At 46.5% G+C, this 14,155-nt stretch overlaps 2 protein-coding genes across 2 annotated transcripts in view; both read right to left on the bottom strand.

The window, feature by feature from the left end:
* Positions 1-534: 534 nt before the first annotated feature.
* cdkn2d (cyclin-dependent kinase inhibitor 2D (p19, inhibits CDK4)) lies at positions 535-2,491 on the bottom strand. The gene is made up of 2 exons (XM_041242073.1): positions 2,351-2,491; positions 535-1,291 (listed from the first exon to the last, which is right to left on the bottom strand). The coding sequence occupies exons 1-2, from the start codon at positions 2,489-2,491 to the stop codon at positions 917-919; spliced, it is 516 nt and encodes a 171-aa protein (XP_041098007.1). The 3' UTR covers positions 535-916.
* A 1,398-nt stretch (positions 2,492-3,889) lies between these two features.
* Positions 3,890-14,155, bottom strand: part of ap1m2 (adaptor related protein complex 1 subunit mu 2) — a 12,367-nt gene continuing 2,101 nt past the window's right edge. The window contains exons 2-13 of the mRNA XM_041242062.1: positions 12,523-12,578; positions 9,902-10,058; positions 9,092-9,159; positions 8,409-8,539; positions 8,144-8,291; positions 7,635-7,761; positions 6,992-7,134; positions 6,562-6,633; positions 5,773-5,931; positions 5,409-5,534; positions 5,225-5,300; positions 3,890-4,802 (exon numbers count right to left, since the gene is read on the bottom strand). Of these exons, the coding sequence (XP_041097996.1) occupies positions 4,777-4,802; positions 5,225-5,300; positions 5,409-5,534; positions 5,773-5,931; positions 6,562-6,633; positions 6,992-7,134; positions 7,635-7,761; positions 8,144-8,291; positions 8,409-8,539; positions 9,092-9,159; positions 9,902-10,058; positions 12,523-12,564 (1,275 nt within the window). The 5' untranslated portion in view covers positions 12,565-12,578 and the 3' untranslated portion in view covers positions 3,890-4,776. The remainder of the gene's footprint in view (positions 4,803-5,224; positions 5,301-5,408; positions 5,535-5,772; positions 5,932-6,561; positions 6,634-6,991; positions 7,135-7,634; positions 7,762-8,143; positions 8,292-8,408; positions 8,540-9,091; positions 9,160-9,901; positions 10,059-12,522; positions 12,579-14,155) is intronic.

The following is a 14,155-nucleotide window of genomic DNA, read 5'->3' as shown; positions in this document are numbered from 1 at the left end:
ATTGCGTTTTAAAGAAGCAGTGTGTGTTAAAATAATAATAATAATAATAATAATAATAATAATAATAATAATAATAATTTGTTTGCAATTGCAGTTATTTATTTTTGTTTTCAATTGATTTTGTTTATAGTAGTTGTAATAATTAAAAAGCAAATCAATATATTGAATGTAAGTAAAACGAGCAGCGATATATATATTCATGCACGGTTTAGCCCTGGTGTGTGGTCAGGTTTATCAAAAGGAAGATGTTGTTGCCATACCAGTTTGTTTACATTCCCCAAAGCTAATCCCCCGCCCCGCCCGATTGCAATTGCAGTGTGATTGATATGCAAATGATGAGAAATAACACTGAAACAATCTTGTGAAATTCTCTCTCTCTCTCTATATATATTACAAATAGGAATCACTGCATACACCCTTACAAATAAAATGAAAGGCAACTGCATGTTCTTCTTCACAGCAAATATGAAATAATTTATTGAAGCTCAAATCCACGCAACAATTCATGCAAGGGCATTATAAATACAACGCCGGTAATAATAATACTAATAATAAGCACTGAATCACCGTGTAGTGCCGGGAAGCACAGTTTAAAAAGCCTGCAAAGGGACCAGCAGGACGCGGCTGAAACCCTGTGCAAGCTGCAGGGGAGCGGATCGCAGAGCTGCGCGTTTCACTGCACTCTGCAAACCCATTGAAAAGCGTGCGCACATACACAGCAACCCCCTGGAAACGCCTTCTCCAGCCGCAGCTCCCCTGCCAGCGCGGAACCGGGCTCAGCTCTGACGCAGGGCTGCCCCGGGGAGCGATTCAGACAGGCGGGATGCAGCCAGCGGGCTCTGCGCTGAATTGCACTTGCGTTTTCATGACACGGCACAGGGACGCTGTTTTGTGACACGCTGATGGGACGGTTTGATCACTGCCGGTTCGAGTTCTGCTCGGATTCCAGTTGCCGTTCCAGGATTTCCACCATAGCGGGTTGGTTCGATACCCTGGCCCGGTCCAGAGCCGATTCTCCGCTCTTGTCGCGTCGCCGCAGGTCGGATCTGGGCGCCAGGAACCGAACCACCTCGACGTGGCCCTCGCTGACTGCGACGTGAACGGGGAGGGCGCCGAAGCTGTCGGCGGTGTTAACGCTGGCCCCGTACTCCACCAGGACCCGGAGTGTGTCCACGAAACCGGTCCTGGCCGCGTCGTGAGCCGGGGTGACACCCAGCCCGTCCTGCACGTTGACGCTGGCGCCGTGTTTCAAAAGCTCGCCGGCCACGCTGCTGTTTCCAAACATCATTACCTGAAAACATATAAAAGCGTTAAAAAAAACAGGTGCTTTAGTGCGAAGGGACGGTAAAAATAAGCAGGAAGGAGCCGCTGAGCCAGTCACCGCGCCGCGCTGAGGGGTGGGTTTGCATCGCGCCGATCGCGCCGAGCTGCGGGGTGGGTTTGCATCGCGCCGCGCGTTTGCATCGCGCCGAGCTGCGGGTTTGCATCGCGCCGAGCTGCGGGTTTGCATCGCGCCGAGCTGCGGGGTGGGTTTGCATCGCGCCGAGCTGCGGGGTGGGTTTGCATCGCGCCGAGCTGCGGGGTGGGTTTGCATCGCGCCGAGCTGCGGGGTGGGTTTGCATCGCGCCGAGCTGCGGGGTTACCGCGCCGCGGGTTTGCATCGCGCCGAGCTGCGGGTTTGCATCGCGCCGAGCTGCGGGTTTGCATCGCGCCGAGCTCGCGCCGAGCTGCGGGCAGCGCTGCGGGTTTGCATCGCGCCGAGCTGCGGGGTTACCGCGCTGCGGGTTTGCATCGCGCTGGTTACAATAATAACATAAATAAAACAATAAACTTTGAAACACAGTCTTCTTGTTATTGTCATTAACACGCGATTCATTTGAGTAACAGGCTATATTACTTTGTATTTTTTTTTTATTTTTGAGCGTTTTTAACTGCAGGCGTCATCTTAATTATTAGTAATTTTAATTTTTCTCTTGAATTATATATTGTTATGGTACCTTATTCTGCTTTGCGTTCAAGGGGAAAACGCCTCATTTGAATACAGCTAAAATAACATTTAAAAAAATAACGCTCAAGCGCACATTATTATTATTATTATTATTATTATTATTATTATTATTATTATTATTATTATTAATAAACCCTCTGGAAATCCTCTTTGCATCCAATAGGAAGCTCTGATAATATTATCGATAACCGACTGGCGGGTCTCTCTTGGATATTGTAACCTGATCTTTTTTTGGCATATTTAAAGAAAAGAAAAGAAAAGGATTGATCCAAATCGACGTGTGTGTTGTTCGAGAACCCGAAAGAAGAAGATAAATAAAAGATAATAATGTAATACCGGTACCTGCAGCGCCGTTTTCCCGAATTGATTGGCGGTGTCTGGGGGCACTGCGCTCCCGCGTAGCAGAGCTTTCAGCCCGGCTAGGTCGCCGGCGGCTGCCGCTGAGGTCAAGCGGTTACCGGCTTCTGTCTGGTCCACCACCATTTTCCTTAAATATGTATTTTATTATTATTTATTATTTATTTATTATTATTATTATTTTCAATCTGAGGTGTTCAAAACTCCCAAGGTTTGTGTAAAAAGGCAATCTACTGTTGTCAAGCGAAGTCAGTTAAAATAAGAGGGAGAGAGAGAGAATAATAAACGGGATTAAACGTGTCTGGTTAATAAGATTATTATAAATAATTCGGGTTTTTTTTTTTGTGTTTTTTGGCTCTGCTTCTTTCAAGCTAATAAACTATTTGAAAGCACGACTACATTATCCTAACCGACGCGTTCTAGTTCTTCGTTTGAATTTTAGCGCCTGACAAAAAAAAAAAAAAAAGCCACGAGAACAAACAACTTTTTGTTTACAACTCTCCTTCCAACCAATCAGCGGCCGCCCCCCCCTCCCCTCCACGGTGGCTCTGCGTTCCAATAGCGGAGTAGGGGCGGAGCTATCGCTGGTGAGGTAACCTGTTGCTGTGGTAAACGTGCCCACCTGGCCAATGAGATGTCGAGTGTGAGAGTCGGACTATTTTTTTTTTTTTTTTTTTTTTTTTTTCCCTCGCAAATTAATTCATAATTTGAAGCAGCAGTTGTAATGCGCGCGATTTACCTGCCGCGGCTGCAGCAGAGTTCAAACAAAGGTCACAGATTGTTTACTTGCGTAAAATATTGAAAAAAAAAAAAGGTGGGATATCAAAAATCATACATGCATCTGCGAGTCTACTTAATAATAACAACTGATCATTAAAAACGAATGAACAGTTAATGATTTGCAAAACAAAGCTTTACAAATCATTAAATGAACGCAATTCAGTAACACTTAAGCCAATTAAGAGAACATAGACCAAACTTTGAAAATAATCCAAGAATACAATTCAGCACATTGCAGGACTCGAGAAATCTTTACACTTGAAAACTCCAGTAAAATGTCCAACTGAAATGAATACATTTCAAGATCTCAGACAGGATCTCCCGCCCTTACTGACAAAACTGAAGAACAATCAGCTCTCTACTGTCTGTGAGTGTGTGTGAGATCCAGAGTCCTGCACTCTGTGTGTGTGTGTGTATATAAAGTAAATAATTACACACACACACACACACACACACACACACTTCAGAAACTTTTTTATTAATTACCAGTTTTCATGAAGTCTATGGCGTTTGAGAAGTTGCCCTGAAAAAACATTGGGGGGTAAAAAAAAAAAAAAAAAAAAAAAAAAAAAAAAGACAAAAACCCCCCAAAACACAGACATCTGCATTATAAAATTACACACACGACAGGAAACTTAATGCCATTCAGTTATGCACAGTAACTGAAGGCAATAGAGAGACAGATAGGATAATGAACATGCCTTATGATTCACGGTAACACAAAATTAGGTTGCCACGACTCAGTTTTTATTATTAATTTTATTTTTTATTTTTTTATCTTGTAAAATTCATTCTTTCCCAGGTATATGCTGCACAGCATACGTTCACTTCCACTGTGTTTAAAACCATCCTTTCTTTCGCACAGAATCTAGTCTTCTATTGAAATGCTCCCAGCGTTTTAAATCTTACCAGCCCGGTGGGCTGTTCCATGCATTTCTAACTCTGTGTGTAAAACAAGGCTTCCCACCTCCTGTGCTGAACTCTACTGGGGCCCCACGCACGCCCTCTCGTTCTTCTCTCTGTGCTGAACCTGAAGATGCGTCGTGGGGTTCAACTAGAAGACCAGACCATCTACCACCACCCACATTTGGTATAACTCTTAAAAAAAAAAACACACACACAACACAAGCTTCCCTTACATATTTATGATAAGTGCAATTATTCTGTGTCGTCTTTTTAAGCCGTTGCCCTAGAATTGTTAACGTGGTTATATTATATTGCACAATAAATGTAATGGCAAAAGTGAGAGGTCAGATTTCTAAAGGGCCGTGCAAATATACGATGAGTCACTTTTAATAGGAGCCTCCTTCTTCTGTTCTAGGAGTTACTGTACAGGGTCAAGCAAGCACAACAGGACTGGCAGAGGGTAGCTGAAGGGTCCGATCTGGGGGGGTCTAGCAGTGGAAAGACCACCCCTTCACTTTGCAACAGCGAGGCCAGGAGAGGTCCTTATTTTGGAGGAGTGTTGCAATGATATTAGAAAAACAAAAAAAAAAAAAAACAAAAGCTGTCGCTATTATATATAAAAAGTATAAAATCACAAACTGGGTTTGGTATTGAAATTCGTACTGCAAGAAAAGGCACTTGAACTCGGCTCTAGAATTGCACCCTGGTTCCTTGAGTCGAGAGGTTTAGGAGTTTGTTCTGAGCTGGTAATCTGAAATGAATAAAGAAAGTGTTAGAGGGACAGTATAAAGAGCCAAGCTAACCAGCGCAAGAGGCTTTCTTATTAACACTGCTTAAAGTTTGATTACGATGGTGATTTTACTTAGCAGATAGCAACAGTGTGAACTGAACCCTCACCCCCCTAAGAGAAAGGGTGCTCCCTCCAGTCCAGGGCAGGCTTGAGGCATGGAGACTGAACTGCTCCCTCCCTCACCCCCTAAGAGAAAGGGTGCTCCCTCCAGTCCAGGGCAGGCTTGAGGCACGGAGACTGAACTGCTCCCTCCCTCCCTCACCCCCCTAAGAGAAAGGGTGCTCCCTCTAGTCCAGGGCAGGCTTGAGGCACGGAGACTGAACTGCCCCCCCCCCCCCAGGAGAAAGACCTCCGTGGTCGTGGCAGATTCCCTGCTAGCTCACCTCCACTCTGAGTGATGTATCTGACCCAGGGCAGAGCCTGGTAGCCACTCTTCTCTATGATTTTCATGTATCGCACCTGGAGACCATGCACACACAGAGGCAGCTGGGGTTAGTTACGGCTCTTGCTTTAAAAAGGCATTCTGAAGTGCAGCCAAAAGCTTGATAAATGTTTGCGTCTCCTCACCTGGATCCCAGACACAGTGAAGTAGGGGATCTCGAACTGAACGGTGATGGGCGGTCTCCCCTCCAGCTCGTCCTTGTCCACACTGGGCAGTCCGAAATGAGCTCTCATGAGAAACTCCTTCCCACCCTGAGGGTCAGCGAGAGCGGGCGTTAAGGTTCGGGGGGGGGGGGGGGGGGGGGGGGGGGGGGGGGGGGGGGGTACAGTACTCATCTGACATTTGCAAACTGTTCATGAATCTTGAATTACTTAAAAAAAAAAAATAATTGGGGATTGGTTGTTATGCATTTTAAGAAAATGGGTTCATTATTCACGCAACACAGGAACGCGCACGGGAGCCGTTCCCAGTCCTCCCAGCGGTACTCACTGGGAATGATTTGATGGTCCAGATCACCACGTTCTTCTCCGGCACGTACTTGGCGCTGCCCACGCTGGTTTTGAACCGCGGTGAGTCCACGTCGCTCGGAACCGGCACCGAGATCTGAACGTTGTTGGCGACCGACTGCTTCTTAAACTGACCCTTCGCCTGGCGGGAGGGGGAAGAATAAAATAAAACAGTGACAGGGTGGCCTGCGGTTTGGAGTTTACACGCTGGAGCGTTGTGTTTGATCAAGAAGGAGAACGGGACTAACCCTCACCAATCCGAAAACAGAACAGTTCGGGTTTTATTGCCAGTTACGCGACTTACAGAAGGGAAGGGCTGCTTCAAACCCGCTTGGTTTGGGGGTCCATCTCCCCCCCATAACAGAGTGCCAATGGGGGAGACACAGGGGAGGAGCTGGGAATGTGAACGTCTGTTTATACAGCTCTGATTGGCCAGGATTGGATGATGCAATGTGGGTTGGGAGCAGCCCTTCCTCCAGATCCTTAAGCCGAGGCAATACATCGCCTTGAAACCTGGTTCCGGGAGACGTAGTTTGAGGTTGCTGGATCAAACCCCCAGGTCTCCCCTGGTGTGCTGTGCAACGGCCTCAAACCCGGTCTCCTGAAACCAAGTCCCAAGTGGCTTTGTATTCTTCCCTGGGCTTTAGTTTATAAACTTCATTAAAAAAAAACACAACTTTTTAAATAACTTTTAACTTTCACTCCATCTCAGTGCTTCTCGTAGTTTCATGAAATTAACAACAACAACGTTATTAAGAATCAAAGTTTCTACCTTCACCATGATTTCAACTCGGCTGTGGGAGAATTTCTCAATCACAGACTCGATCCAGACCAACGGTTTTACCTGCAAAAGAAAGAGATTTTGAGACATCCCTCGCTTACGTATATTACCAGAGCTCCTGACTCGTCACACAACTTGAAATAGCGGGGTTCTGAAAAAATGTCCCCCATGTGCTGCTACACCCGTTTAAAACAAGGAACCTGGCGTTTCTCTTTATGTTTTTACCATCCTGACAAATCTGTACACTTATGAATTTGCTGGAAATTAGAATTTGCTCTCAACTGACTCAAAATAAAGGTTTTGATTGGTTGAGAAGCGACCAGTTTCGTCTAGGAAAAAAAGATAGAGGGTCTTCTTTTTTTTTCAGCTTGCATGGTCTCCTCATAGGCAGGGGAAGGGGCTGGGAGGCGCTCTCTCTCACGTGTGTGTTGATGCGGTACGACATGAGTTCGGAGTCTCCGTCGGGAGGGATGAAGGAGATGGTGCGGTCGTTCTCGAAACGGGACAGTCGCACGCACTGGTGGAACTTGACGTCTTCCATCGTCACCGACTTGCCTTTGTCTCCTGCCACCGACGTAGAAGAAGAAGAAAAAAAAATGTTTTGTTATTTGTCCAGGTCACACCCGCCCCGTTCCGCCCGGAGAGATTACAGGTGATGGGTCGAGGCAGTTCAAATCTGCAGGAGAATAAGCGAAAAGTGGGAGAGTTCTGCGGGGCACCTTGTGCGGTTTCGGTACTGAGAATCCAGTAAATACGCTCATATCCAACGATGTATAGGTGAAGCAATTTAAATTTGAGCGTTTGTCAGGAAAAATCGTTTCAAACTCTAACGCCTACGTCTTCAAGGAGACAAAACATTTGTTAAAATTTAAGAACTAAAACTGAACAGCGAAGTTCTACACATCTGTAGTTTACGATCATTTTGATGACAATGCAGCTGCAGAACACGGTGAGTCTGCGGAAGGTTCCACGGGAGCCTGCGAATTCAGAGACTTCAATGGAATTCCGTTCTCCGCAGATTTGGAAGCGCCTGACTGGAAGGGAGTTGCAGTGGGCATACGTACGGCCGGTGAGCCCGAAAAGGACCCGGTCATTGAGCCCCAGTCTGAGCTCTGGCATCCCTGACAGCATCACCTTCAGCTTGACGCTGCCCACGATGTCGCTGCTCAGCACGTTCCCGTTGGCGTTCACCTGGCAGGAAAAGGGACAGAGCAGTCACCGAACCAAGAACTTCCTTCCTGCCCTCTCCTGTCACTCCTTTTTATTCCTCCCCAATTTAAATTGTTCCCTCAACACAGCAGCTCCCCCATAACAGCGCAGGAGGTCAGTGGGAGCCCAACCTGCCGTGACCAAGCCAGTCTTCACAGGCTGCTCCACAATGAGGTTCAAGCTACCGGTCCCTGCAGAGCTGGCTCAAGTTACCCCCTTAACTCCAGAGAGCACCGGTGCCAGCCTAGACCGGCAGCTTTGCCAGGACGCGCCTTCCCATCTCAGCCAGATACCAGATTTTTTTTTCCAGATTGCCTCTAGCTTGGGATCCAGTGCTTGCCCCTCGTCCCCCCCCCCCACTCACCAGCAGGTTGACGGACTCGATGACGTCGATGAAGACCTCGTTCTTCTTGTACTTGATGCCCTCGGAGCGCCAGGACACGGCGTTGGTCACGGTGTTGGGAACGCGCTGCTTGGCGACCTCCAGCTTGTTCCCTTCCTGAGTGATGTACCTGGAACAGCGGGAGACGACGGGCTTGTTAAATTAACCAAACCTGACCCGAGATTCCCCCCTGGAGTCCTGGAACCAGGGGGTTCTGAGCAGCCCTGTTCAATACACCGAGACTCACTCCTGCAGGATTTGGCTGTCGGTCGTCTGGGGAAAGCCGAAGTCCATGAGCTCATCCAGCAGCTCGTAAACCACCACGAAGTTATCCCTGATACTCTCCTCCTCCAGCTCCTTGAAGTACCCAGTGAAGACCTGCCGAGAACAGCACGTCAAACTCAACGAAAGAAGACCACTCAGCCCTTCAGAGCTCATCTGCTTCCTAACGGCTGGCTGATCTCAAAACTGTTTCTATAAAAGGATGCCAGCGACTTAGCAACAACAACAAATCCAACACGCTCAACGCTACGAAGAAGCGTCTCCCACCCTCGGGCCCAGTTTCTACTTAACCCTCAAAAAAGGACAAGGGACGTACGCGTCTCACAAATAAAGAAACAGCGATGCTAACTTTCTTATTTTTGTAATGCACAAAACTGGGTTTAAAATGAGACTGACGGTCAGTCTCCTCCTTGTGATACTTGATCTCAGATGAAGAAGAAGCTGTTTGAACAACGACTGCTTGACCCCTGAAGGCGTTTGATTCCCAATGAAACGTCCTCCGGTCCAGGTTTCTGCATTGGCTGAGGTTACAACGGTCAACTCCTTTTCAGATCTCGACAGACTGCAGTCAGTTCACCCGCTAATGTTTTCTGTTGGCTCCGGGCTCACTCGCTGGTTTATTTTGAAATGCCAGCGCGCGGATCTTACCTCGACTATCTTGTAGAGGAAGGAGTAAACCAGGGAGGCGTTGGAGTTCTTCATGGTGAGAGCCACCACTGGATTAAAAAAAAAAAATCAGAGAAGTGAAGGAAAAGGGCACACCTGAGCAAAGCGTTAATCTCGACCGTCACTTAAAACGGTTTCCGCCAGACCAAACTCTTAGCAGACCTCATACACCGCCTCTGCTAGATGCCTTTGTGACTCCTCGGATCGTTCACTTTACTTGAGAATGCGCAGATCCTCTCAAACACTGACGAGGATAGCGGCGACTGATCATTGTGCGGCTGCAGTCAAACCCTCTTTATAAATCTTTTTCTTTTATATAGCACATTTCATAGCGGACCACCATCACAAAGCACTATACGAGATACGGGACTAAGGCGTGTGAACCATGCATCAGCTGCAGAGTCACTTACAACAACGCCTCACCCGAAAGATGGAGCACAAGGAGATGAAGTGACTCGCTCGGGGGTCACGCAGTGGCCGAGCTGGGATTTGAACCCGGGACCTCCTGGTTACAAGCCCGTTTCTTTAACCACTACACCACACAGCTTCTTACAATCTGTAATCTTTACGCAAGGCATCTGTCAAATACATACATAAATAAATAACAATATTGGCAGCTACAGAGTTTGAAATACTTGTCTGTCCTGAACTAACATTAAGAACCCTACAATGCAATTTACAAAGTGTCTTTCTCAGAATGCTTCTCTTTACACGAGAAAATGCCATTCGAATCTACTCACAACAGCAGCTAAAAAACAAACCAGCGGCTTCACACGCTTTCCAAAAGGATACAGTAGAGGTTACTGTGCCTGATCCACAGGAAGTGCACTTTCCCGTGCGAGAGGAGCGGGCAGGCTAGCCCCTCCTCTTCCTGTTGCGTCAGCAGAGGCAGGAAGTGGTCAATCTCCGTGGTGTCGACGTCTCCTTTGTAATTCCGACTGATCAGCACCTGAGGAGGAGGAGAAGGACAGGATCCTGAAACCCCGCCCACTCGCCAGCGGAGATGAAACTACAGCAGTGGACAAGCGTGCTGCACACCCCCCCCTCTATAGAATAAACTCGGTCTGCTTCGTGAAGTCGAATGAAACCCGCTGAATAACGCGAGCTGAACGTATCGAATCGCACCCCAGAGCTTTGCAGTCCCCCCCCCCCATACTTAATGATACAAACTGATAAAAAAAAAAAAAAAAAGTGACATTTCTAAAACTAACCTGGAATACAGCAGAGCTACTATTAGGGCTTCCTGGTAGACTTTTGCAAAATATAGTTTTGCAGTTTCCTTTGATTACGTGATGCTAAATAAAAAGACCTAAATTATACAGAGCATCATAAGAAACGTAACACTATTACAACACATTTCTTTTCGAAAAAATGAAGGTATATAAATGATGGACATTGACAAAGTGTTTTTGGTTTCTTTTCAATCGCTCGATCATTCATCCTTGCCCACGACACGCTTGAGTGACTGTGACTGAAGCTCTTAATCACCTAATTAGTGAGACAGTTGATTGGACGCTGGAGATGGAGTGATTTCAGCTGTTGAATTGCAAGCTTGAATAAAAGCAATAAAGAAAATCACAGAACAATGCCACGTCCCTCAGGTGAGCAGCGCCTCCATGCGATCGGCATGCTGGAGGCTGGGCTGGGGCAGCGTGCTGTGGCTCGCCGTCTTGGGCGCTCGCAGCCAGCGATTTCAGACCTGGCGAGACGGTATAACCAGACAGTCTGTCAATGACAGGCCACCAACCGGGAAACCAAGAGTCACAACACCTGCCTGAGATCGACAGATCATTCTGCAGCGTCTCCGTGATGTCAGCTGTCAATCAGCACAATGAAACAGAGCTTGTCATTTTTCGATCACATCTAGTGAATTTTATCCAAACAGAAGAAGTGATAAGTTTCTTTTGATGCTCAGTATATGTTCAGGTATTTTTTTTGTTTTGTTTGTTAGTTTTTTGTCTCAAACTTGAAATTGTAGGCGACACAAAACTTTTGTCCGAGCTGCACACCCATGAAAAGGGAAGCCCACCCGTGAGGCGCACACAGCTGTGAAACTCACAGACGCACCGTGGGCATCTACCATACCCACAATGCATCTGCAGGACCAGCAGGCTGTTTCAGTGCAGAGAAATAAGAAACCTCACAACATGACACCAGCCCCCAGCCCCCAGCCGGCTATTTGTGTTTGCCATTGAAACAGGGGTCATACACAAGAACCCTTCAGAAAGTGTATTCTCTAGGAGATCTGTGTGAACGGTAGCAAATGTTAAACATTAATAATAATAATAATAATAATAATAATAATAATAATAATAATAATAATAATAATAAGTTTCTACTCGTTTGGTTGTTAGTAGCTCATCTCATCAGGAAAGAGAACAGGCCACTGCAGGGGTCGAGTTCTTTTTTCAGGCTGAAAAACTCAGGTCGCCACGTAGTCTTCTTTGTTCAAGACTCAGATTCAATTCTTTTAGCCTGTCTGCATATGACACCAGAGCAGCAATATCTTTTATAGCGAGGACCTAAATTCAACACTTTTCACAATACTTTAAAAACAAGGTCTGAAATTAACAGTTTTTTACATTACTTCCCTACACACACACAACACTTTTCACACACAAAAAAAGCTTCCCCACACACACACACACAAAAACACACATAGAACTCCAATTTCAACCATATGATAATAATGACATTTCCTGCGTGCAGTACCTTACACAATAAATGTCATTTGCCATGTATCTGCCCAGTTCTGAATCTTGTCTAGATCATTTTGAATGACCTTTGCTGCTGCATATTTGCCACTATACTTTTGTATCGTCTGCAAATTTAACAAGTTTGCTTACTATACCAGAATCTAAATCATTAATGTAGATTAGGAATAGCAGAGGACCTATACTGATCCCTGTGGTACACCGCTGGTTACCACACTCCATTCTGAGGTTTTTCCTCTAATCAGTACTTTCTGTTTTCTACATGTTAACCACTCCCTAATCCATGTACATGTGTTTCCTTGAATTCCCAACTGCGTTCAGTTTGAGAATTAATCTTTTGTGCGGGACTTTGTCAAAAGCTTTCTGGAAATCTAAATAAACCATATCATATGTGCAATTATCCATTATCGATGTTGCATCCTCACAAGCAAGTTAGTTAGGCACGATCTCCCTTTCCTAAAACCATGTTGACTGTCTCCCAGTGTGTGGTGTGTGTGTGGTGTGTGTGGATCGGTATTACGTTTGCAATTTTCCATCCACCCCTGTGTCAAGAGACTGCTGTGTGTGTTTGTGTGTGTGTTTGTGTGTGTACTGTAGGATATATTTGTTTATTTTATATATATATATTCTATAATGTATAATTATTACAAAACTCTTCTTTCTCGACAGGATATTAATTATACTGACAGGCTCACTCACCTTGCCTTTCAGATCCAGAATGAACACCGCGGAAGCCGACATCCTAACTTATACTTCTATAATGTAAATTAAAACAAAAAGAAAAAAAAATTAAAATACAAATTAACTTGCGCCTTGAGTTAGCGCGATTAAAACACCGAACCGTCCCGTCTTCCTCGGCTTTACCCCAATTTAAAAAAAAAAAAAAAGAATATGAAAGTGCGTGAAGCAAAAACAAGAATCTGTATGTCTTTGAGCACAGACTCTGATTTCCTCCTTTCAGGCCCCTGCTGCTGTTATTAACTGCTTCGCCTCCACGTCACCAGATCCAGGTGAGGCGTTTACAGGACTCACCTGGGCGTCTTAAAGGGGAGCCGCAGGACACTGCGCCGACTTTAAATTGACAGCGCTTGTTTGACTAATGGGCCCCTTTCACCGAGTAGAACCGGCAAACAGCTTTGCAGCTAATAGCTGTATAACTTTGCATTGATGTGTTTGTCATATGATGGGCGTATGATGGTAGTGGTCTTTATATGATTATATCATTATATATGGTAGCTTTCCACAGAAGATTTGCTCGTTTTAAGCGCTTTCCACGCGTGCATGATGATTTAGCCACTGCCATAAGATAACGAGTGCATGGCGAGGCAATATTTCCCGACACATCTATAGGAATGAACTATTCAACGCAGGGTCGCGGAACAGCTGACGGTCCTCCGGATCGACGGATATTATGTTTTTCAATTGATTTTTATTTTTTTTTTTTTTCAGATTTATCATCAAGGTTACAAAAATAATAATTGCAGGTGTTCCGCAGATGGCCGCTTGGGGGCGCCAGACTGCGTTCGAGTTCTACGTATTTAAACCATTGCGTTTGAAGGGAGCGAGACACAATTGTATTATTATTATTATTGTTGTTGTATTTTTTTTAAACGTGTCAATGAAAAGCCGATCGTTTGGTTCTGCAGAATGCGTGTCTTCAGTTTCCAGAAGGAAGGTTGACGGTGGATTGAAGCTGAAGCAACTGGCGCCCACAGTCCGCCATGTTGGCTCTGCATGCTCTTGAGCGACTTCCACGATCCCGCCTCCCCGTTTGCCCTTTCTCTCAGGGGTGTGAGGGAGGGAGAAGTTCAGTCTCCATGCCTCAAGCCTGCCCTGGACTGGAGGGAGCCCCCTTTCTCTCAGGGGTGTGAGCGAGGGAGCAGTTCAGTCTCCATGCCTCAAGCCTGCCCTGGACTGGAGGGAGCACCCTTTCTCTTTTAGGGGGGGTGAGGGAGGGAGCAGTTCTGGAGGGAGTCTCTCAGGGGTGCCTCAATGCCTGCCCTGGACTGGAGGGAGCCCCCTTTCTCTCAGGGGTGTGAGGGAGGGAGCAGTTCAGTCTCCATGCCTCAAGCCTGCCCTGGACTGGAGGGAGCCCCCTTTCTCTCAGGGGTGTGAGGGAGGGAGCAGTTCAGTCTCCATGCCTCAAGCCTGCCCTGGACTGGAGGGAGCCCCCTTTCTCTTAGGGGTCTCAGTTCAGTCTCCGTGCCTCAAGCCTGCCCTGGACTGGAGGGAGCACCCTTTCTCTTGGGGGGTGAGGGAGGGAGCAGTTCAGTCTCCGTGCCTCAAGCCTGCCCTGGACTGGAGGGAGCCCCCTTTCTCTCAGGGGTGTGAG

The sequence above is a fragment of the Polyodon spathula genome, unplaced genomic scaffold (genome assembly GCF_017654505.1).
Source record: "Polyodon spathula isolate WHYD16114869_AA unplaced genomic scaffold, ASM1765450v1 scaffolds_906, whole genome shotgun sequence".
NCBI lineage: Eukaryota > Metazoa > Chordata > Actinopteri > Acipenseriformes > Polyodontidae > Polyodon > Polyodon spathula.
Note: the sequence above shows the minus strand (reverse complement) of the source record. Positions and strands in the feature narration are given on the sequence as shown.